The sequence below is a fragment of the Mytilus trossulus genome, chromosome 4 (assembly GCF_036588685.1).
Source record: "Mytilus trossulus isolate FHL-02 chromosome 4, PNRI_Mtr1.1.1.hap1, whole genome shotgun sequence".
Lineage (NCBI taxonomy): Eukaryota > Metazoa > Mollusca > Bivalvia > Mytilida > Mytilidae > Mytilus > Mytilus trossulus.
This window is the reverse complement of record NC_086376.1, coordinates 10,333,178-10,357,900: the sequence shown is the minus strand read 5'-3', so window position 1 is coordinate 10,357,900 and position 24,723 is coordinate 10,333,178. Positions and strand designations below refer to the sequence as shown.

Sequence of the window (24,723 nt, the reverse complement as noted above, 5' to 3'; positions counted from 1 at the left end):
CATATACCTCCTGTATAAAATGTTCTTGTGACATAAATAATGTGCACAAAAGATGCCTTGACACTTGTCAGGGTGAAAACTTTCACATGGAAATGTGTATTAAAGTCAACAGTGTCAAAACGTTCATTCACACAGGTATTTTGTGCAAGAACACCCATATGCATGTAATAATGAGTAACAGAACAAATGTAATAATGAATGCATTCTTCAGAGAAAATGAATATTCATCTTTAGATGCAAATTATAGTCTAAAGGTTATAATTTAATGTTGACATGTTTTCTGAATATCTGTGTATCTTATATAATTACTCCTCTTTAAAATTTATTTCAAATTAAGTCATCATAGTAAAAATGATTTTTATGCTGTTAATAAATCCCTATCGTAAATTCTATACAGGTACATAAAACCAGAGACATATATGTCTCTGATAAAACGTAATAAAATTTTATGAGTTAAATAAACCACAAAATTTCCAAATAAATTAACACATGATTATAAAACAGTAATGTGGTTTTTCAATGAAGCGCTACTGCTCTATATCAAACAATGTGTATTTGTGGGTTTCGTCTCATTATATGGATGGCTACAAAAGTTAAAGAGATTGCACTATGATGTATACAAGATACCTAATTACAGACAAACTTATTACTGTAAGTAAAAGCGCTGTGTTAGTTTGAATCCAAACTATACAGATTGTTTCACTTGTTTTGTTGATTGATTGCGTTTCATTTTGTCAGTTTTTCTGGACATCCACTTTTTGAAGTGACTTGGAGTTTGGAATTTTTATGATAAATTTTTCCTAACACAAAAAAAAATGTATGACATTCATTGAAGCTGAATAAGCTGTGGTATATAATTCTTCCCTCTGTGTATCACACATTTGTATTGTTGCAAAACTGTGATCATTTTACCAGTACCATAAACAACTATTGAAATGAAAACTTTAGGTACAAAGTCACAAAATTGAGGTCAGTATAAAAACTCAATCTTTATTGGGTCAGTATATAACACTTTTATTTCTTATCTAATGATAACCAAAACAGACCAACAAAAAAAAAAGAATTTGTTTTTGATAATAATCTAAAGTTTCAAGCATAGATATGCATTGAGACAGTTGAATTCAAATATGAAAATAAATTTTGCACATAGATAACATTGAAGGCTACAATAGACCTTGAGAATGCTGAGTTATCTTTTCTGTTACATGTTAAAGTCTCTGAATGTAGAGTTAACAAGTACTGTCTCATTAGAACTAGTGATAAAGTAATAAAATAATTATAGAACTTGATAAAAATACCTCCCTCCCCGACACAAATAACTCTGAGACAGAGAGAAGTTAATCATACCACTGCATTTTGTATTTTATAAAATTGGTAACATTACGAGAGTGGGCAGTCAATTCTAGACATTTTACTCATTCTTTTGCCAAATTTCTGCCATGACAATGTAATAGATCACTCTTAATGGATTCATTAAGACTCTAAGTCTCCTAGAACTCATCCTGTACATTGGCTAGTATGTTTGTTTTTTTGAAGAAACATTCTATAATAAAATAACTGTTGAAAATCAATGCCTATAGAAAGCACAATAAATAATCAGTGTAACTGCTAGCTGTAGTATTACTGTTGTAACCTGCCACATAGCATATAACAGGTCACCATTATATGGAAACCTGCTTATGTCAATGCTGAGGTACAAAGTAGTTAAAGGCTGATTTATTATAAAATTGGCCTATCAGAATTAAAAATTGGCTAGGAAATCATGTTTTTATCCAATTTTAAGCCAATTGAGAATAATGTTTGGAGGAGAACTCCTGTTCATCTGAGTCCTATAAATATTGGTTACCAACTAAAAAGTTAAGGTTGTTAAAAACTTCCATTTGTTGTGAGTTAAGTATCAGCAAGGAAGAAGAAAATGTGAAAAGTGTGAAGATGATAAGTGCAGACAATAGATGACATGGACCTGAGGGTCAGGTGAGCCAATGTAACATCACAACCAATGACTTTTTTCATAAATTCACTGATAGTTTGGCAGCTATGTGCTGTTGAGTGGAGAACAGTTATAGACATAATTGCACTGCAAGACAAAAAAAAGATAAAAGTATAATGACAGTACTATAGAAGATATAACTAAGTTAACTATCTTACATCACAAGATCTATATCATAATGTGATGTACTTATGTAATATAATGTGAATGAGAAACAAGAGACATTTCCATTATTTCACATGCATACTACATTCCATTAATTTAAGAGTAAAGTGCTCATCTTATGAAGTTTCATAGTTGAATAGTAAAGTGCTCATCCAATAAATGTTTATGACAGAATTAGAAATGTTAGTGCATTCTACTAACTATATGTCTCTATAACTGTCTTATACGCCACATGAAAACAAAAGAAACAAGAACTACTTGAGGAAATTAGTGATTAGAAATCTTGATGCTCAAAGCAGAAAGACAAGATATCATGTATTGAAGACATACCTAAATACATTAACATGTAATTCAATTACTCAGGACTTATATCACACATTCAAAATAGGATATACTGATTAGTTATAAAAGGTTGTAACTAAAGATGAAGAGACAACTTATGTTTTTTCAATTTCAAGACAGTGTATATCTTATTTACCATACATGGCTTTTACTCTAGACAATACAGTTTCATTTATAGATCAGATTGAAATCTAAAAACTACCACTTGTTGAGGAAAATACCAACAAACTTAACTATGCATTACTTATCATGAATGATAAAACTGGTGTGACTATGACCAGAATTTAAAGAATTTACTATAGCTCTGCCTAGGACATAAAAACTGTCACATTAGTAATACTGGACTAGAAAGAAATTACAAAAGTAAGCTTTAATGTCAAATAACTCACATTTTATATAAAAAATGAATAATAAAACCCAGAACTTACTGTCATAACAGTTAGTCTTCAAAGACAAGATCAAAGGTTTGCTGATTACATAAAATTACAATACACAAGTAAAAAGACACCTATAGATGAATAGATTAAGTGATAATTTGTACCAATTTAGATATAAGATCTGTTTTGGGCCAACTGTGGTTTTTGATTGTTCAATTTTAGGGTTTAACTACTTGATCCTATTTTTATTAGAGATTTTTATGAAGATTTTATATGTTTATTTCTTTATACCACACTCATTTATAAACTTGGAGTAAGATTTTTAACCACAAGTCTGTCTGAATTACCAGTACAGTCTAGTAATGTAAATAAAATAGTTCAAGAAGTCTTATTAATGTATCTTAAATTTCTTGTTTGTAATTTTCCCTATATTTTTCATGACAGACTATTCAAGGAAACCTCAGAAAAAATGAGTATCTTGCATGAGCAAAATCAGTTATTTGTAAAGGGCATAACTCTAGAATGGTAAAAGTGTTGGCATCAAGATTTAAATATAATCCATGTTTTGTAGTAATAAGCAGTGTGTATAAGTTTCATTACATTTAGTTGAGGAAAACTACAGTTAGAGAATGGAAACCAATTGCGGGACATACAGACAGACAAAAATAACAATTCATGCTTGCTCCGATCCAGTGGGGCATTAAAAGATAAAAACAGACCAAAAGACAATTTCTATCCCCTTCTTTGTCAAGTAATATCAATGATCTTTGTAACTTAGCTAGTATCACTCTATAAATTATACAATTCATTTCTTGTAAATAAGAATGGTACATTATCTTCTTTCACTCAGGTATTATTCCTTACTATAAAACAAATATCAGAAAATCAAAGCTTAAGTTCTAACAAGTACTGAGTAGAAGATCCATATGTACCACTGTTTGTTATGTTATATTTACAAATATGTAAATTCTGTCTGAAAGATACAATACATCACACATCAAAATAAACAAAAGTTCAGCCTTATTTACATGTAATAAATCAGATCTGACAACTTACCAATGATAGATAATTTGAACAGAACCATTTTATTGATAAAGCAGAGAGGTAGTTAGCTAAATCTGTGTGTACTTTACAATTAGAACTTGCCCATTAAAACATAAGATGGTACAGTTTAACTAGTTTTTCTGGTAAATAATGACTTCTTCACAATTTTTAAAGTAATTATCTTTGACTGAATAACTACCAGCATCTGCTAATAAAGAGTAGCTTAGTATCCATCTTTAACCAGATGTGTATAGACAGACAGTCTAGGAAATTACTAAAACACGACAGGTCTTCAAACTACTCTTTTATCCATTCTATTTTCTTAATTGCAAAAAGGGACTAAATACATAATAAAACAGGTGAAAAATAAATTTTTTCAAAACCATATTCATGTAGATTTGAAATATATAATGTCCACAGAAGCAAAGTGAAACAATCCATACCATTAGCCACTCTGCTATTTAGTAATGACCAATTTTCTGTGAAACAGCTTAATTTCTTAAGAGTAAACTTTTCAGCCTTAATGCCAAAGACAGTTTTCTCCACCAGAGATGTTTTTATAATTAGAACATGAGGTTTTTCACACCTAGATTGTCTTTCAACACAGTCACACTTAAATAAGACAAGATTAGCAGATGTGTTGTGTATTAAACATCATGTTTGTTATGTACAGAAGTCACGACTTAAACAAGACAGGATTAGACAGATGTGTTGTGTATTAAACATCATGTTTGTTACTGTACAGAAGTCGAACAGTCATAATACACTGTTTAGACGAGCCAGTTTTTCTAAACAGACGACTGCTGAATTTGTCAACATTAAATTCTTAATTAAATTCTACTGGTTTTATGTTTCAAACAATAATTGTCCTAAACTCACAATTCAAAATATTGTCAATGTTTTATGACTGAAATAACCTTTTATTATACCACATAAAGGTACAGAAACCAAACATGTTACAGACTATATTAGGTTTTATTGGCAAAACATGTAAATATTTTACATTTTACTTTGAATCGGGTCCAATTTTACTTCAAAAGGACAAGACACATTTAAAATCTTTATGTGTGTTACGTCAGAAGATTAATACAAAAACAATGCATATGCACTTCTATTGCAAACTTCTTGTTAAACATCAGTTTTATTCAGGACATATTTTTATTTGCTGAGTCAGCATATTTAAATATACAGCTATAGATCTTAAGCTGATATGTTAAAGTTCATGATGTTTTAAGTTTAGATTTAACTGGTATGTATAGTAATTGGGTAACCACCAAACAATAAAGAATAAGAAAAAATTTCAAAAGGACATTATAAGAATATCACAAAGTCACTGAAAACCTGGAAAACTTTGGGACACAAGTAACAGTCTTGCAGAATTCCTGTCTTTAAATCAATAGACTATAGTTACTAAAAAAGAATATCTATGTTCTCCAGGTGTGGATTGGCCTTACATATTGCTCTGATACCTGCTTTTTTCAAAGTTATGACGGCAAACAGTCATCCCTTAATCTTGCAAGCATATATTTATGAAATACCTTTGACATGTAACTAGTTATGGAACTTTTTAAGGGTGATATCACAATTTGTGTAATGATTTATTACGTTCACACCTAATGCAAATCATGGAAAAAATGCTGATTTTTGCAAATTCAAATTTTTTGAATTCTTTGATCATATTTCATAACATATAAACTATTTATTTTCTTTTTACCACAGATGTTCAAAACTTTGGAAATAGAATTAAATCTTTCAAAATTGGCATTATCATCGGTCTAAATCTATAGTTAAAGGGAATTTAGAGGAATATAGTTCTCCGAATATTTACCTTCCCACACCTATAACCAGATGATATCTTATCTGTATTTTCTGTGGTTTTTTATTACCCATGTCAGAATCCCATGTCAAGTGCTATAGAGATAATCTTGTATGATAAACCATGTTAATCTGCATCATACCCACTGATAAAATTTGTTAATCTTCCCAATTCTTGCTAATAATAAGAGTTGTTTATGACCAGTTCTTTGGACTGTTACGTAAGACAGGTAGTGGGAATGTTATAAAATCTCTATTACAGTACATTAGTACGAAAAAAATGTTTACTTCAACCTATTTATCAGCTAATGTTTAACTAGAAGCTCAATTGATAAAAGGAGCTAACTAAGGTTGCTTGATATTCATAAAAAAAGTTTATATGAGATGCACAATCAGTTTAAAAGCAGAAAGAACTGAAGGTCAGTCAGTGTCTGAAAGCATACTTTAAGCTTTTTCCCCCAATTTAGGCCCCTTTTGATATACCTGCATTTGTTTTTGACTGATCTAACATTTAGCTTAACACTTTCAGTACCCTTGTTAATAACAATCCAGTAAAGTATTGCATTGTATTTAGCATTTAAGTTATATCACAACAAAAATCTGTACTTTTATTTTGTTAATATAAGTCATAATGGGTCAATTCATTGCATTGGCGTCCACTAACAGCAAACTTAGCCTGATGGTAGGCCAACACATGATAACTGACCAAAGCCAATCTCTAACATCTGCTGGTCAATAGATAAGTGGACATTACTGATATGAAGATGGCTGTAGGTCAGTTCAATACACAATGACTGGACAAATCAGTTTTTTTGTTAGTAAGTATGGGAGAGCAGAGTGAATCCTTCAGAATCCATTTACTTATGCAAATACTGTATAACTTTGCTAACTTGCCCCCATTTTGTCTACTAAATGTTGTATATAAACATTTTATAAAAAGGTAGTAACATTTAGTGCAATGTACATAAGACAGTAACATTAATTTTAAGGTCTAACAAATTACTCTCATACTATAACCTCTAAATCTACTTGATGTGTGGCACAAAAAACTAAAATATACAATACTTTACTGCTGAAACTATTATAAATCATCTGGTTTTTTAGCAACAATTATGGCAAAAAATTATACTTTTCGTGTTTTATTTTCATGTAACTGAAATTGGTCTTGTTCATGTTACTTATCTTGTATAACATATCCATCAAACCGAACACCACACACACCCAAAAATATCGCACACCTTATTCTTATATATCCTCATTTCCTGGTTTGGTTATAAATCGGAATAATATTTTATCATGATTTTTTTTTAAATATTGGCCCATGCATAAACTTGATTCAGGATGGACCTCTTTTGATATCTGTTTAAACAATGACAAATTATTAACAATAAGGGGACATAACTGACAGCCTTCAAGGGGGAATTCTGAAAAATAATTATTATAAAAATTGAAAAATTTCATCCCAAGTTTTGTATAGAAAATACTCATGTTAACTTTGACTTTATTAAGCATTTGGTATCATTTCTATTTTATTTCCTTGTTTTGATTTTAACAAATAACTTAAACAACAATCTGTAATAGTAGACAACAGACTTTAAGAAATTTGGCCTTTCACATGAATTTTAACACTGTGCCTTGTAAAAATTCACTCACATTCAAGATGTTTAATCTGAGCTATTTGCTGACATAATTATATAAAACCTTTTTATAAACTTGCAACCCTAATATAAATGGTCATTTTAGTTTCTTCAATGAATCTTAAAAAAAACAAACATCAAAGATGGGCCATAAAATTCAACTTAGACTATTGATATGATTAAAACCTGTACATCAGACATCAACTTATAAAAAAAATCTGATTTCATTATAAAAATGCATTCATCAACCAAACATTAAAAACATAATTTAATGAAACAATCTAATTAAATCTAAAATAGAGTATAGTAAAATGTTTAAGATTAAGATTTGATAGTTAAAATACTTGATAAAAGAGCAAAATTTATATAAAAAAAATATCAAATTGGATGTAAAAAAAATTGTGTCTTAAAATTGAAAAATAGAGGCATTAATTTAACAGTATAGCTGTACCAAAATTTAAGTAAAAATATATAGAACTGAAGTGAATAAAATGTGTTTTTAATAATGACATCAGATTGTTGGCTTACTTAATATCCTACAAAAGAGATGTGTTTTATGAGGGTTGAAAAGATCAAAGGTGGATGTGTATCAATACTTATAATTGATGTGATATTTAGATTAAATATTTATTTTGAGGATCTAATAAATATAATATTAAAGACTATAAAAATCACCAAATATAAAATGTATATTATCAGATCTTGCTAGAATTGATTCCTTTTAAAAAGGACAAACAGGGTCTTCTTTTAAACGTGCCCTATCAACCTGGGAAAAGCAGTTATGCTTAAGTCTTATTCATATCAAATAGAAATACAATTTTCAGAAATTCATATCGAAATAGTTTAAGATAAAATGAGTGTTATCAACATAAAGAATGATATATCTTAACGTAATTGGTATCTTAAATATGGTGATTAAAGTTTTTGGATCAGTGACCACAAAAATTGAAGATTTAGGAAATAGCTGACCATATTCAGAAGGGTACTGACCGTTTTATGTTGAAACAACCTATCTCATAAGACTGGTTTGTGTTGAAATAACCTATCATGTAGATTCAAAAGTTCACACTTAAGTAGAATAAGGGTAGGTGAACTTAGGCATTTATCATTTTATTCATCTTAATTTATTTTGTTTTCAAAATTTATTCTTTTGAACTTTAATCTGTCTTGTATAAAAACACTGGCCTGAGGTAAACTTGCCTTATTTATTTGCCACATAAGGTTTTATTCCTAAACGGTCAAACATAAATTAAAATTTTATCTATTCTGGAAAGAAATCCATTGGGAAAACTTAAAAAACAATATAAATATACTTAACCCATAGTTAAAGCATTCAAATGAAAATATAAATTAGTCAAGTTTCTTCATCTTTCAGTACAAATTAATCCATTATGCACCAACCAAAACAAGATTTTTTGAAGTGGTATTCTCATCCATATTTATACTAACTATTCTAGATCACTCCCTGCAATTATCTATCAGTCAAAAGACCCGTTTCAGCTAGAAACTGCAGGACATTTCTGAAAACAATTTAAGCCAATGGGAGGGAGCTAAAGAGCTAAAACACTTGTCAGTTTAAGATTGCTCTACCCTTGGTTTACAAACAGGTCTGCAAGCTGGAATTTATTTCTAACACCACTAATATTTTGTCTTTGCTACATGCATAAAATCCAAGGAAGTATTGTAGATGTTATGTTATGTACCTTGACAGAGTCACCTTGACAGAGTCAATGTAATGAATCTCTTAAGGCTTAAAGTTATAGTAAATCTGTGGCGTTATTGTCAGCATTGTGAGACACAATTCATAATAATAGGTGTTTCATGTATTTTATCTTAATAAATACACTGTATAATTGTGTCAAACTTGATTTCTAAACACCACAGTACATTTTCACATAACTCGGTAAATATAGGTTTCAAGTTCTGAACTTCAAATAAAATCAAAATATTTACTCTATGTTTTGTGAATAGATGTCTATAGTTTGTATATTGACAGTGCATTGTGCAACAAAGAAAGGGGACCATATTTCAACCCAGTTTTGTTTAGACTAGGACCATTCTTCAATACATTTCTTGTTTAGCCTATCGTTTTCTCGCATATGAACCTCCAAGTTGTTGACAGAGCAATTTAAAAGGTTACTATATGAATGTAATGGTATACAATATAGATCAAATTTTAATACACTGTTTCAGATTCGGCTGGCGACAAATATCCTTGGGCAAGACAAATATCACCCATATTGCTTCTTATTTATCAATGAAACTTAAAGAAATTCAACATTTTTCTCATGATTAAATTAAGTTTGGGAGTAGTTACTGTATAAAATATTGTATAATTATACAATAATCTAAATAGAGCTGTGAATTGTTATTAAAAACTAAAATTCCCAAGCCATCTCAAGCAGACATACGTTATTTAGATACCCGTAATAAGAGTACAGATGAATACAAAAAATCAGTGGGAAAAACTTCTTTCTTTCTTCAAAAAAATTGATAAATGGAACTCGTCAACTCATATACAGAATACCAGGAAATATGCATTTTAATATAAACTGCTTCAGCTAAAAGAAATTAAAGCTTTATTTAATTTTTGGCTGAGTAAAAATAACTTCTTTTTCCTTTTTATAGTTAACTGCATGCTAGAAGGTTAAGCATGTAAACCGTAGAAATGACCAGAAACATATATATATATATTGATACTGTTCCCTGAGTAATGACTAATAAGATAAAGTATATGTTCCAGAAATAATGCACATTAATGTACATTAAAGAAAATGTTAAAAACTATAAACAAATGACAAATTATTTCAAACTTTTATGATGTGATATGATTTAATGTTATGAATCATCACTAAAATCTTCAGGCAATATTTGTACATTTTATATCCTCATTCTTTTTGTAAGACACCTAGGTTAAAAGCTTTTAACAAATTTATGTAAGAATTTTATGCTGTGAGTAGATGCTGGTGCATAATAGTAGCTGAATTGCCATGGGGTGTTTAAATATGTAACTATTAAGACTAGGGGCTGGTAATGACAGGGGGATATCAATGACAATATAATGTCAAACAGATGATCAGATAACCTCAGATTGCTACTGGTTCCCTGCCCTAAAGATGGTTGGGACCATTAGTATATCCTCTCAACAGAACAACATTGAAAAAACAAGTGAAACTGCGAGCTTAACTGCCCCCTCCGCAAGTGGATAATATTAATAGTGTAAAAATATGCAAGTGTTTGGTAAACAGGAAGTTGTCGAGTGATGAATCTGAAAACATATCACATGGTATAGCTGACTTATATAAATCCTGAAACCAAATTTCAGAAATCCTTGTATTGTAGTTCCTGAGAAAAATGTGACGAAAATTTTCAACTTGGCTATCATGTGTAAAATCATACAATTGTTCGGTAAACAGGAAGTTGTCAAGTGATCAATATGAAAACGCATCACACGGTATAGCTGACTTAGATAAACCCTTAAACCAAATTTCAGAAATCCTTGTATTGTAGTTCCTGAGAAAAATGCGACGAAAAATATTCATGGGACGGACGGACTGACTGACGGACTGATGGAAGGACAGACAGAGGTAAAACAGTATACCCCCCTTTTTTAAAGCGGGGGTATAAAAATGTAGTAAGAACATCTCAGCTGTATGACTAGAAAGAGAATGTAACTCAATAGTAGTGAACAAACTAAAATATTTCTATTTTTCAGGCTTAGTTGTTATTCTAACAAAGAAAAGTTATCTGGTAAGATGAGGTTTGATTCCAACTGCACCAGTGCAACAGTGCAACATTGCTATGTTGTTAAGTCAAAGGCAGAAGTATAACTTATAAGAGCTTCCAACTTTGAACACACTGCAATCTGGTAAAGTCTAAAATAGGAAAAGAACACACATTTATCCAGTAAAGTCTAAATGAAAATTGCAACTTAAAACAAAAAACATGCTGCTATCTAGTAAAGTTTAGTGCAGGATAGTGACTTATATCAAAGAACACTCTGCTATCTGGTGAAGTCTAAACAAGGATTGTAACTTATAACAAAAACTCATTGTTATCAGGAAAAGTCTAAAGTAGGATTTGAACTCATATCAAAGAACACACTGCTATTCTAGTGAAACTTATGTTACAGAACGACTATTCAGTACAAGATACTTTTTGATCAACAGAGTACATATGACTAACTGAAGTTACTAAATAAGAAGTAGATAGAACCTCATATCTAATTCTTCACTTATCCTTCAATCAATTCTCAATTTATCAAATTTAAATAGACTTTACAATCAGTTTTCACATTTATCTGATAATTTTTAATATATTTATCAACAGTAAATCCTAGCTTTCACAGCTTCCCTTCAATCAAACAAGCACCTGCTAAACTCAAAACAACCAATCAAATCTGTACTCAAGAAACTATCAATACTATTGCACAAGAATTCCTTCAATCATACAAGTACTGGCTGAACTAAAAGCATGTCAACAATATTAAATATAACTGGTTCCCGCGTCAGTCTGACACTCACAGATATAAAGGCCATGTTTTCACCAAAGATTGTTTTCCTCATTTACCTTTACCAAAAACAGGAAGCATCATCAATTTGGCTGGAAATAAGGTTTTATTACACAACATAGGTTCCAAAAACTTATTTCCTGGTTTGTCCCCGAATTTTTTTGGTTTAAATTCTGATACAAAACACAGGCATTAAAAAGCAAGCCTTTGAGTCATTACAACTAGCAATGTTACTTAGATGACACGACAGAGGAACCTGAGAAACATTGTCCATATTAATCTGGGCAAAAACAAGTTAAAACTGGAACACTATCAAGAGTAGCATTCAGAAACCAGTAAGGAGTTAGAAAGTAAACCAAAATGATCTACCGTCTTTTGTAAATGCTTGGTCATTTATAATTCGAGATCTGTGTGTGTCAAGGGACAAAACACTATATTACACCTTCTATGGTGTATATTAAAGGTAAAACTTGACAAATGTTTAATTCACATTTATTTGTGAGGGGTGTAAATCAAGCACTTTACCACCATGTGAATATTTGGTATTAAATCAGCCAAATTTACATAAAACACATTACAAAGTGACACTAAATCTACTGGTATTAAAGTGGTTTCTCCTTCAATGCAAAGGAAATTTTATTAGTGTGTCCAGATATAATTAATAAAACTGATTTATATGATTTTGATCCCAGAGGGCTTTTCCTTATCATAACTGATGAATGATTCGACCATAAACTACCTGTATATATTGATGTACAGGTGTGAACTAGTTATGATAATTCATATTTTGATGGATAGATTAGTCTTATTTTATTGTTGATGTTTCAAGTGGTAAGCAAAGCTATGAAATCTCCCGAAATAATATAGAGGTCAAATATACAATCACGATTCATCTGTTCAGGTCAAATGGTCATAAAAGGGACAAAAATGTGGAAAATTGGATTTAAATTTCACAGATTTATCGAATTTGTAAATTTATAAAAGTTTTAATAGTACAGAAAATCATAGCAACTTGAATGAGGTTGGCAACCCATCAACTATGCGAGGATTTTCATGTATTAACTGCTGGGTAATGGCTATTGAAAAACGTTATAAACTTTAGAAATGATAAAATATTATCACTGGTAAAAGGATACCAAGATAATCATATCACACAGTAGTCTTATATTAGATACAAATTGATAAAAGCCTCATAACTATCCTTAATAATGACAATTTTATCTCTAACATGACAGCTCCATATTCCGTATGCAGAAAAAGCTACTTATGATAGCATTGGTTACTGAAAACTTTTTTGAAATTTAAGTTGAGAATGTAAAGATCAAACTGTGAAATGAATTGATAGATATAAAAGTCATTGGACATATGATATGGGGTTACTCTTAAGAAATTACAAGTCTTGATTGACAATTCTAAGTCATTATTGGAATCTATCTAGATTCAATTTAGATTAGTACCAGAATTTATCAGAGATGTAGCTTTACTGCAATAGAAATAATTAAAGATGGTAAAATACTGCACAACAGGATGTCCAGTAGGACAAAAGTTCACATATAAAGTATCTCTGAGTCAATAGATGTTCAGATTCTTGTACTACAGTTTTATGATACAATATAATGTAAATGATGCTAGATCATATTAGGTTGATTAAACTGTTATTTTCAGTGCAGATATTACCAAACCATATAGCAGAAGACAAAATGTAAGACCTTGAATGCATTAAAAATATCTCAGAATCAGTAAATGATAATAAATATAAAAATGCACAGTTTTGAATAATTTAAAAAATATGTTTATTTCTTGTTCTTTTTGTGCATTTTTATATTGTATAGACAGCACTGTAAAATTATAAACACGGGAGATAATAAATCTAAAATTTATTTATATTTACACACAAAATTGTTAATTAAATTATAAGTCTAATTATTGCTATCAGGCTTATACATTTGATTCAGGATAAGAATATGATACACACTTCTTGTAAAAAGGAAATAACAAATAAAGGTATCATGGTTAGAGTACTTCCAGTTCAGAAGACAAAATGTTGATATTTCCATGATTAAAATTAATGAAAAGAACACTATAATAATCTACCAATTAATAACCACACATGAAAGAAGTTTTAAGTAGAAACACTTGATATCAATGAAGATGACCACTCGTATCTTTTCCTATCATGTATTATATCTTAATTCTTGGGAGAGGATGAAACTTTTGAAAGACTGACCACAAGGTTCTTACTTTACCAAAAACCTAATTAGATCACTTATTCTCGTTGAAATGACCGTTTAAATCTTTTTCCTCTTAAATACACATTGAAAATGACCACTTGAGTCATGTCAGGTCAGATACATACAAATTGTCAAACTTTTAAGAATGTCTTAACTATTTGATTTACTTCAAGAGGACTAAAAGTCTTGGTCGTTAAATTTACATGTCATAATAACAATAAACAAAGCATTTTATAAATATTTATTTTCATTTCTAGTTTAATACGTTTTAATTGTATATAAAACAGGTATTTAATAGTCTGTTGATTTATAGGAACAATATAATACATGTAATCTTTCTTGAGAGTAAAGCTTATGTGAAGTCCATTAGGATATTCAAACAGTAGCAGTATTGAAATCAAACAATCAAAGCACAAAAGTACTCCTTCAATCTAAATAGTGTAGGAAAATCAAAAGTTAAAATTAAACCATAATTCTATTTTAGCATGAATATAGTTGTTTAATGAAAGTCAGTGAATATGAAGCTCAAATTATCCATCATGAAGAGACTTTACACAGGGGAAAAAAACCTCCAAGAATATCAGGTCATTGTCTTTCAAAATTATAATTAAAAACAGTTAATCATCCCTAGCAAGTACATATGAAGTATATATAATTCAGTAAATTATGGTCAAATATATAGTCGTAAGCAGCTGAGGTTTATCATTTAAACATTATGACAAATTAGAAATAATGTATGTACTTCAATACCTTTATAAAGGGATGTAGTACTTATATAAGACATTTAATGACTATGGTTATACTTGAAATACTTTATATTTAAGGAGAAACTTAAGTACTCCCTAATAATTTGTTCAGCACAGTGGGGTAGTTTTATACATAACTACCCACAAATTTCCTAACCAGCAGTTGGTTAGACATTTAAACTTAACCTGTCATATTGCTCATAAGATACTTCATTCAGTTTTACCATTCATACTGTATTTACCTATTTGTAGAAGTATCTTTATTCACATTTGTTGCTTTTACACAAATTCAAATGAGCAGTTACATATGTAACTTAAAACTGTTAGATAAACTATATGTTGAAGAGAAATTCTTGGTCATGACTACCAAATACAGATGTGTTCTTTGAAATGGTAATAAATACAACTGGTTAAATGTAGGTTTTTTTGTAGTATTTTCACATTTATTCTTCTATCAAACTTTTGAAAAAAACCACTGCTTTTATATATGCTTTAATAATGAAGCTTTAGATTGTCATCTGTACAGGTTTAAACTTAACCATGTTTCTAAATACATATACTGCACTGTTAGAAGAGCTAAACATGTATACTGATATACAGTATATATATTTTCCCAACAAGAATATCCTGATTATCAAAACAGATCTATAGAATAAAATGGCTGCTGATTATTAAATTAATATCAGGCTGTGGAACAGATAGATTGAAGTAGTGGAAAGTAAAACACTTATAGAAGGTCATTTCTTAAGAGAGTTCATTAGTTAATGGATAGTTTGTTTCTGATCTTCTAGTGATAACAAACATGTTTTATTATATCCCTCTAGGCACTTTACTGATACCATCTTTATTGGGGATATCAGTATTTTTTAATCTACTGTTTATCCATTAATTGCTTTTTAGGGATCAGTCACAATGTCCAGTTCAGGCCAAACAAAACGGACTAAAATTCCTCGTTACTTGGCAGCCAATCAAAACAAACTTGTCTTTGCAGATCAGAACAATTCGCTTCTTTGTATCCAAACAAAACAATAAATATTAGTTATCCAGTACTCAAAATAAAATTTAAGACAACATCAAGGTTTTAGATATGGCCTACAAATTTTAAAATGAACTATATCTGAAAAAGGCCAGACATCCTGATAAAAACTGTACAAATACATCACTTGACCGCCAAACAATGACCATTACAAACTGATTATTGTACATGTATACAAAATGCTTTCTAATATCTTAAATAAAATTTAAATTAGTCAACTATTTTTTTTTTAATTAACAGGTTTCGTAAATGTTAATACCTTTGTGCAGATTAACCAAAAATGTATATATAGCTTTGGTTTTCTTTTTCTTGTTGATGATAAATTTATGTCTAGCTTTCTTTACAAGTTCTTACAAATACCAATATATCTAATATAGCTTGAACCTTTAATTGATATGCATTTTTAAAAGTTTTAAGAGAAAATCTTGTTTTGGTAAATTTGTAAGGTTGCAATTCTCAAAAGTACAAATGAAATTTTATCATATATATGTGTTTGAAAAAAGTGAAAACACACATCCAACGTTACCATCAAAACCATTATGTTAGAAATATGTGACTTATTTACTGTGTTAAGCAATAAACTTCAAGTGGCCTAAAGTACAGTAAATAGGTTACAAATAGTATATGTATTAACAATGGACTTAAATGGGCAGCTCTCTGGGGGCCTGGAGACTATATAAAATACCAAATTAACAGAATGGTTTATTGAATAAATAATTAGGTTTTAATTCAGGGAATAATGTCCAGATAATTGGAGATATAAACAGTCTCATTGACAAGCTTATGTAACAAGGGATATAATAATGTTGTGTAACAGGGAACCAGGTTATTGTTCAGGATGACAAGTAAAATGTAAAAATTGGTAATGATACATAAAATAAATGTCCAAATGGTGACATCAATGGCCGCTTTATCAGATCAGACGCACAAAATGGACAGATTGACACTACTGGATGTTCCATTTAACCTCTCATTAAAATTAAAATTTTATTTTATTTCAGTTTAAACTGTGAAAAGTTTTCCCCCTGAACTATTTCACGGAATCTTGGTGTGGAAACTGCTGGAATAATTATAGCACTACATGTACGTCTTTGCTCAATTAGGATGGACTGTGGTGAGATAAAAAGATGTATTGTCACAATGTCACGTATGGTAAAACTACATGTATATGATTATTATATGATTAGTTACGGCATGTTCAACACATACATGTATTATAATACATGTTAATTCATTCACGTTAACACCCTCAAGTTTTGATACAAACATATGTATAAATCATCCATTCAAAAATCAGGTAATTGCTTCAAAAATTTCTGTTGAATAGAACCTTACTTACAAAACAAATAATTCACAGTACAACTTAATCCTAATTTTCATTTTCATCCAAAATAACTTTTTATTAATATGAACCTAACCTGAATCTACTGTGACATAAAGATTTAATTTGTGCATTGATTATTGTGATATGAATTGTAAAGCCTCAGTAGATGAGTAACACAGAACTTATTGACAACACTCAGCTTAGGTCTTATACAAAAGTCATACCCTTATTGTTCAAATCGTCATACCAAGGTTCAGTATTGTTACCTGGTTCTGAAGGTGTAGCAAATAAGAGGTGAAGAAAGGGAACAACGGCAATTAATATTATTAAGTCTTTATATGTTCTTTAAACTGTTTGATAAAAAATGAATTCATTTTCAATGGAATTTCGGTATCTTGAAAAAATGTCACTTAGACTTCTATGCAGAAATCATCAAGATAACTATTTGATAATCCTACAGCTGCTGTTTCATATAAGTACCATTTTAGCCATTTTGGTTGTTTAAGATAATGCCTTTAAATATGCTACTATTTTTAAGGTGGACCTATTGAAACATAAAAATCATGCCAAGTTAACATGATGGTATAAAAATTAACATTAACACTGGACTTAAATTGGCTAGTTCACTGCAAGGTAGTGATTAGTATCCATGAAAATGCAAGTTTTCTCAATCTACAACCCACAAAAATCTGTACCCACGAAAATAAATGAATCCAAGCACAGTAATAAGGAAAATTACCAATATTCAGTGTTTCTATTCCAAACAAGGAGACAAAGTTTCCTGTGATTGTAATGGATTACTTTAGTGGTTCATAGTCCCATTAGCGATCATAATGCATTTTTACTTTGCAATCATAAAAAAAATATTTATATGACAAACACCACTTCATCTTTCCACCCTACAGCGCCCTCTTGGGTATCACTTCATAAAATATAAAGAAGCCCCAATCTTAGGACTAATCCTTATAATTTCCAATAACCTGTAAGATTGGGTTTTATTTAATTTTATATTAGTTTTGTGGTTAAATTTTATCAGTCATTTTATTTGAATACTGTTATAAATCTGTCAATAGAAATATGCAACAGCACTATATCAATCAATTGGAGGATAAAATTATTTCTGGGTTTTAGACTTATTTGTTTATATGGACCAAAAATCTTAGCTTAAATCATTTCTGTTTAAACAGAAAGTGAAATGAATTCAGTGAATTAATACAAAATCAACAAATCAACATACCATTACATCTATTAATATAAATAAATTATGATTTAGCTTAACATATTCAGAGTCATGGATCATCAGTGATCCAAATCGTTTGGTTGCTATATCTTGCAAATTAAGCATTTTGTTATTGTTTTCAGACACTAATATCATAAAAATAAGATGGTCTATAACTTGAAAACCATTGTCATTGAGCATTCAGAAACAAGAACCAGAAAATGAAGCAGGGATATAAATTTATCTTTTTATATAGTTAAGCCTGAATTTACGCTACCACTTGAGTTTGTAGACTTAGAGTTGGTTAAGAGCTTTACATATATACATTATATACTTGTCTTTAAAAAAAACACCATAGTAGTGCATGTTGACCCCGAACTATCTTTTTTTCATAAATAAATATTCATATTTATCCTTCATCTGAATTTGCTAGTACAGTATAGAATAATCCAGTTATTCTAGAGACACTGCTTATCAAACCAACTAAATTCAAGCAAAATTCTCCAAATCTGAAATGTTAACCAACAGACATAATGTTTGTGCACACATTAGCATGACAAATTTTAAAAAATATAAAAAAGAAAAGCAAATGTTCTACTTACAATCTCTCCAAGTTTGGCATTTCAGAGAACAGTTCATCAGGGATATTGTCTAGCTTATTTCTGTCTATTCTCCTGTGGAAGATAAAATTTTGAACGTAATCATAACTGTCTAGATGATAGAAAATATTAATAATATCTGGGCACTAGAAATTTATGTAAAAGTTTTTTTTTCATTTACTTTAAAGACAATTATTTAACACAGAAACTTCATAGAACCAAAGATTTAGTGATTAATGAAAATTATCTTGATGTCCAGTGGCAAATATTTCATGCATACAAATAAAAAGAAAGCATTACAGAAAAAATAAAGTAACCTTTCAAGACTTCATAAATTTTAAAACTAATCAGAGACGTATATAATACAAGAGATTCGCAACTCGAGTGCAATATATGTCTTTGAACTGCATTTGTATTTAAATTCGTAGGCTACTGAGAAAACCGGCATTCCCACAAATCTAGAGTCTATATCCAATCTATAGGGGAGTAAACAGAAATGAGTGTTCCATTACTTTATATTGTTAGGAATTGAATTTTGACAGAAATAAAATGTTAAGAGTTTTGAAACAAGTGATTGTGTTCTATAAAATGTTATTTTTCTGATTTACTGTCAACTGCAGTAACCCGGAAGTCATTAAACTAAAAGTATAATTATCATTGAATGGACACGAAAATTTTCCGGGAAAAGACCGTTATTGTGATAATTTGTAGTCATAATGTCTGACCATTTATGTTTTGAAATGCCCGTGGAATTCTTATTCATGTGTCAAAAAGATTTAGCACCAAATTACGTTGTCTAGCCAATCGTTTGATCATAATCTGATTACTTATAAAAATTAGTGATATGAATAGAAAGCCCTGAGGTTACGGCTATCAGATGTACAAATCAAAGTTGTAAATTTGTCAAAAATCAAATTGTTTAATTTTCAATTATCACGTATTTATCACTTGCCACCAGCAAAAAGGTTTTCACATGATGATGTACAATAGCATTGTCATACAAAGAAAGGGTCCGTCGGTCTGTTTGGTCAGAAGTTGAAATATGCTTGAAACTTTTTAATTCTCCATCTTATGAGATCATTGCATGATGCTGTTGCTGCTACAATAACTACACACATATTGTTGCTTCTATATATTTTTTATAAGTTTCTGCATCTTAAAAAAAATTGTATTTGTCTTTTTTCCCATTAAGAGTACATACACAACATTTATTGTACTTACAGCCTTTCCATGAGGACAAGGTCACGGAACGCGCCTCTTTCTATTGTCTGGATTTGATTTTCTAACAATTGCCTACAAAAATAAAATAAAGGTGCAATGAAATTTTATCCAAGTTCGATTTTAATCTGCATGGGTGGTAGATCTGATAAATATGGAGAAAAAGGAAGAATTTCTGATATAGATAAAGATACATAATTGCTTGCCCATGCGAAAGGGAGCTATTTAAACAAAAACTTTAGAACTTAATGATAATAAGATTTGTATTCATAATTACGACCTAGTTTTGAATCAAAGTAACAGTACAAACTGGATGATGAACACACAATGTCTGCAAGTAGTAGTAGCCTTTGCATATAGTACTATATAAATTTCTGAAGACAATACACAGTGCCCAACAGCTGATGTCGAATGCTTCAATGCGGTGGTTTAAAAAAAGTCATATTAAAAGCAGGGAAGTTTTAGATCATAAAATGAGCATTTTGATACTACGCTATGTACATTAATGTTAAGACATGATATCATCGTTAGATAAAGTCAGAGTTTGTTAATTACAGTGGGGTCTGGTGGAATCATTAATATTGTATGAAACCGTGACTTGATATAATTTCTATTCTGAAACAGAAATTCCACACCAAGTTTTATGTTTTTTCTTTAATTGATATGTAAACATACATTCTGACTTAAATGGAGAGTTGTCTCATCGGCACTAATACCACATCTTCTTATATCTATTATGAGGATAGCTACTTAATCAGGAAGATATTTACGAACTTCGGCTTAGCGTCCATAATACGTACAGATAAACATAGCTGACAACTATCATGGAAATGCTGACGATCTCTTCGTATTTTGTCTGTTTCATTCTAAATCCCATTTGGAGTATCAGTGTTTGAAATTTACTTTAATTGCCGCTAATAATCCATATATGTTGGTTTGTTTGTGTTGGAATTAATGGTGATAAAACGAAGGTGTTAAAACCAAATCTATTTCTTTTGTAAAAGCACAATGTGATGTAAGATTTTTATTTAGTATATCACTTCAGAAATTGTCAAATAACCTGTGAAGAAAGACGGATTACCAAATGTAAATATAAATGTTTGTTTAATTCTTATGGCCGAAATATAACCTCTTTTCAATCAATTGTTCTTGGCTTAAGTAGATTTAGATATATAGTGTACACAACTCGTAAGATGCACGCTGATGTGTGATCGAGCAGAAAAGGGAAAAAAGAGTTCACCGAATCCATCATTTCCAAAAGTATGGGTATAATAAAATAGTCCAAACAAAAGTGTTGGTTAACATGGTTTTGTTTCGGGTTTTGCACGCTAAACCCTTATGGTTCCAAAAGGATATATGTAATGTATACATGTAGGTCTTGATATATATTTTGATTTGTGTCACTCAAATTATAATCTTGAGCCAAAAGCATCTCTTGGTTTGCATTCATTCCCCGATTGAAATTATCAAATGAATTATTCGACTAAAATAAATCGAGATTTTTTAACAGAAAACGAAGACTTGCATGCACATGTCTATAGCATGGACTTTTTGTGTCCTGACTCACTGCTCGGCATGCAGTAGCAGTAGCTATCGAATAAGTATAAGATTGGGTCGGCATGCCAGACTATACATGGCTATTACATCTAATGAAAACGGATGTATGATGACTTACAATACTTTTAAATGTCTCAGACCCTGGAGATCATTCTTCCTCATAATTGTCAAATTGTTTCCTTGGAGTTCTCTGTAAACAAAAATTAAAACAAACATTAATATTGTGACAGTATTGAGTTCTGATTTTGACAGACAATCTTAGTATGTATACTTGAGTAAAACTTCGATGAATGTTTATATTTTAAATGTATAGGTTAAGATTTCCTGTAAATAATTGCCTGCAGGGATAAAACGTTAAGTGGTTATTGTTTCAGTGGTCAAACAATTACAGCGTTATGCATTGCACTAATTTTGGCCAATTTTTTACCATTGATACCGTGTTCAGTGAATTGTTAAAAATGACTCTTATATTTTGTTTGACAAAAATTATAAACCATAAATTTTGTTCTCACTACACTTTCCATGACTTTTGTTTACATACTGTGCTCTCTTGTTCAGTTTTTTTGCAGTAGAATTTTTAAGCATTCATATACAATTTGTACTCTGCTTTATTTTCTCCATACTGTCCATTATCAATTTTATTGTGCACTAAGCATGAAAATAAACCATTCGCTTTTCAATTTTGATTTATCTAATTTCATTGATGCTATATTTATTCTGTATGCTCTTTTATGAATATCATTTAGCAGAGATCTTTATATAAAATGCCTGCTGTTAACAAGGTATCATTGTATTCATATTGCATGTAATTTAATGTAAACATTAAGAAAAAGACTTTTAGCAAAACATGTCTTAAGAATGCATTTTTTTCAATTATGAACATCACATGAAACTTATACTTTAAAAAAATCATTATTTGTTGCTTGTTTGTCTATACATATCGTCCACCTTTTCGGGGTTACTGGACAAATGTCCACGTCGTCCATATAGTTCAACAATAAATTATCAGTTTGTGTATCTACAATCATAGCAGTAACAATAGACTTGTTATGTTTAATCTGAATGTTAGGAAATCATTGGCCATGTAGCATTGTGGCAACGTCGTCACGTTAAAGTCGTCCGTCGCCCGTTAGATAATGTGTGAAAACATGGAGTAACAAAATATCTCAATTACTTTATTGACTTAAGATTGTTTTCTTTGTGATATATCAGATAAGACAATCACTAAACGAGAATTATGCAGGTTTACTGATATCAATAAACCCAGACGGATTAATTTCTATTTAAGCGTATACTTTGAAATGTACAGTAATTTAATTTAAATCCGGTGCAGAATTTATAATAGAATTATAATACTTCAAAAGTTTACATACTTAAAGGTCATTGTAAAAGTGTGCACTATAAGCTAATTGTAAACTCAGTTTAGCATAAACATAAAGAAATGATTACATTGGAATAAAGTTTTATTTTTAATATTTCAAATGCATTCGTGTTTTTCTTTATGTTTGGGTTTTGTGTTTTGAAAATCAATTAAGTTTTTCAAATTGATAGTTGGATTTCCTGTAGTATAAATAACATTGCACAACGTACATGTTTCCTTTGATGTACATGTACATGTAAATTTGACATACCTAAACAAGGTCTCTATCTATATTTAACCGTTGTTATTGCTTAGGCAGTATTTTGAACGCAATTAATAGTACTGTAATATTACAAGAGAGGCGAAAGATACCAAAGGGACATTCAAACTCAAAAGTAGAAAATATTAAAGCTTCAAGTATTAACGTTCGCTGTAAATGCTTTGAAAAAGAAACTGAGAAATGAAATTAAATCGATCCGTTGTCACATAAAAATGTAGACACAAATGTGGCCCTGGAACTGAAAAATATACGAAACGCTCCCCAGTACATCACTACACAATGTATTTATCTTTTTAAATCAGAATACTTACAACTTTTGTGTGTCTTTTGGGATATTTGTAGGTACATATGACAGTTTTCTGTAACTGCAATCCACATTTTTACCCTGACAAACACATTCTGTAGGACATCCTAGAACACTTTCTAAATACACAATTAAACTAATTAAACAAATCCAATGGAATCGGTACTTGAACGGATGTCTTCCACCCATTTTACAGTAAATATTTTATATTTTTCACAAAAATTTAAACTCCTAGTAGATAACAAAATCAATCACATTGCAAGGCTAGCCCTTTAAACACTCAGGTATTGACTATTAAACTTGATATTCCTTTAAGTTAATTGCTCCACGAGGTATTTGATAAATTTCTTCAATTTTTCAAACCACTTTCACCAATCAAAAATAATCCATTAGACAATCAGAACAAAAACATATTTTTATAATTTTTCACAAAAACTCCCAACTCCAGTGATTACACTAACATAGGTATGATCCATTCCACGAGTCAGGGGTGGGCGGGATTATTTTCTGTTTCGTACACCAATGAAATTAGCCGGTAGCAATTTAGACAGGTGATATACTGAGGATATACCACATCAAAAACAAATATTGCGTTTTTTTATTAATTATGAATGCATACATATGCTATAATTTTAATGCGAGTCGACTCTTTAATTGTTTGTGTACCAATAAGTTCAATTACCAAAATGTCTTTGTCTGATAAAGGCTAAGGACAGTAACTTTATTTCCGTAAATAATTGTTATAAATACAAGAAAACGTACAAAAAAAGAAGTTTATATTTGACCGAAATAATAGAAAAAATGTGTAATAATAGCCTCCATTTAAAATGTAAAACAAAAGAAAAAAAGAAATGTAGACAGAAAATGTAAATAAAAACAAACAAGTTTTTATGATACTAAATAGCCTTACGTGTATAAGTTAATCTCAATTATATAATATTTTTGATGTGTAGTGCATTATTTTTTTTA

General features: G+C 30.1%; 1 protein-coding gene across 8 annotated transcripts in view; it reads right to left on the bottom strand.

Annotated features, from left to right (window-relative positions):
* LOC134714636 (protein slit-like) overlaps positions 1 to 24,238 on the bottom strand; it is a 79,243-nt gene extending 55,005 nt beyond the window's left edge. For 3 of the 8 annotated variants that reach the window (XM_063576036.1, XM_063576037.1, XM_063576038.1), the window contains exons 1-4: positions 23,762 to 24,238; positions 21,929 to 22,000; positions 20,257 to 20,328; positions 19,039 to 19,110 (exon numbers count right to left, since the gene is read on the bottom strand). In XM_063576036.1, the coding sequence (XP_063432106.1) occupies positions 19,039 to 19,110; positions 20,257 to 20,328; positions 21,929 to 22,000; positions 23,762 to 23,943 (398 nt within the window). In that variant the 5' untranslated portion in view covers positions 23,944 to 24,238. Of the gene's footprint in view, positions 1 to 2,148; positions 2,252 to 19,038; positions 19,111 to 19,547; positions 19,616 to 20,256; positions 20,329 to 21,053; positions 21,113 to 21,928; positions 22,001 to 23,761 lie in introns of those variants that run through there. The other 5 variants (XM_063576039.1, XM_063576041.1, XM_063576042.1 and 2 more) reach the window with 3 other exon arrangements.
* Between the last annotated feature and the right edge of the window lie 485 nt (positions 24,239 to 24,723).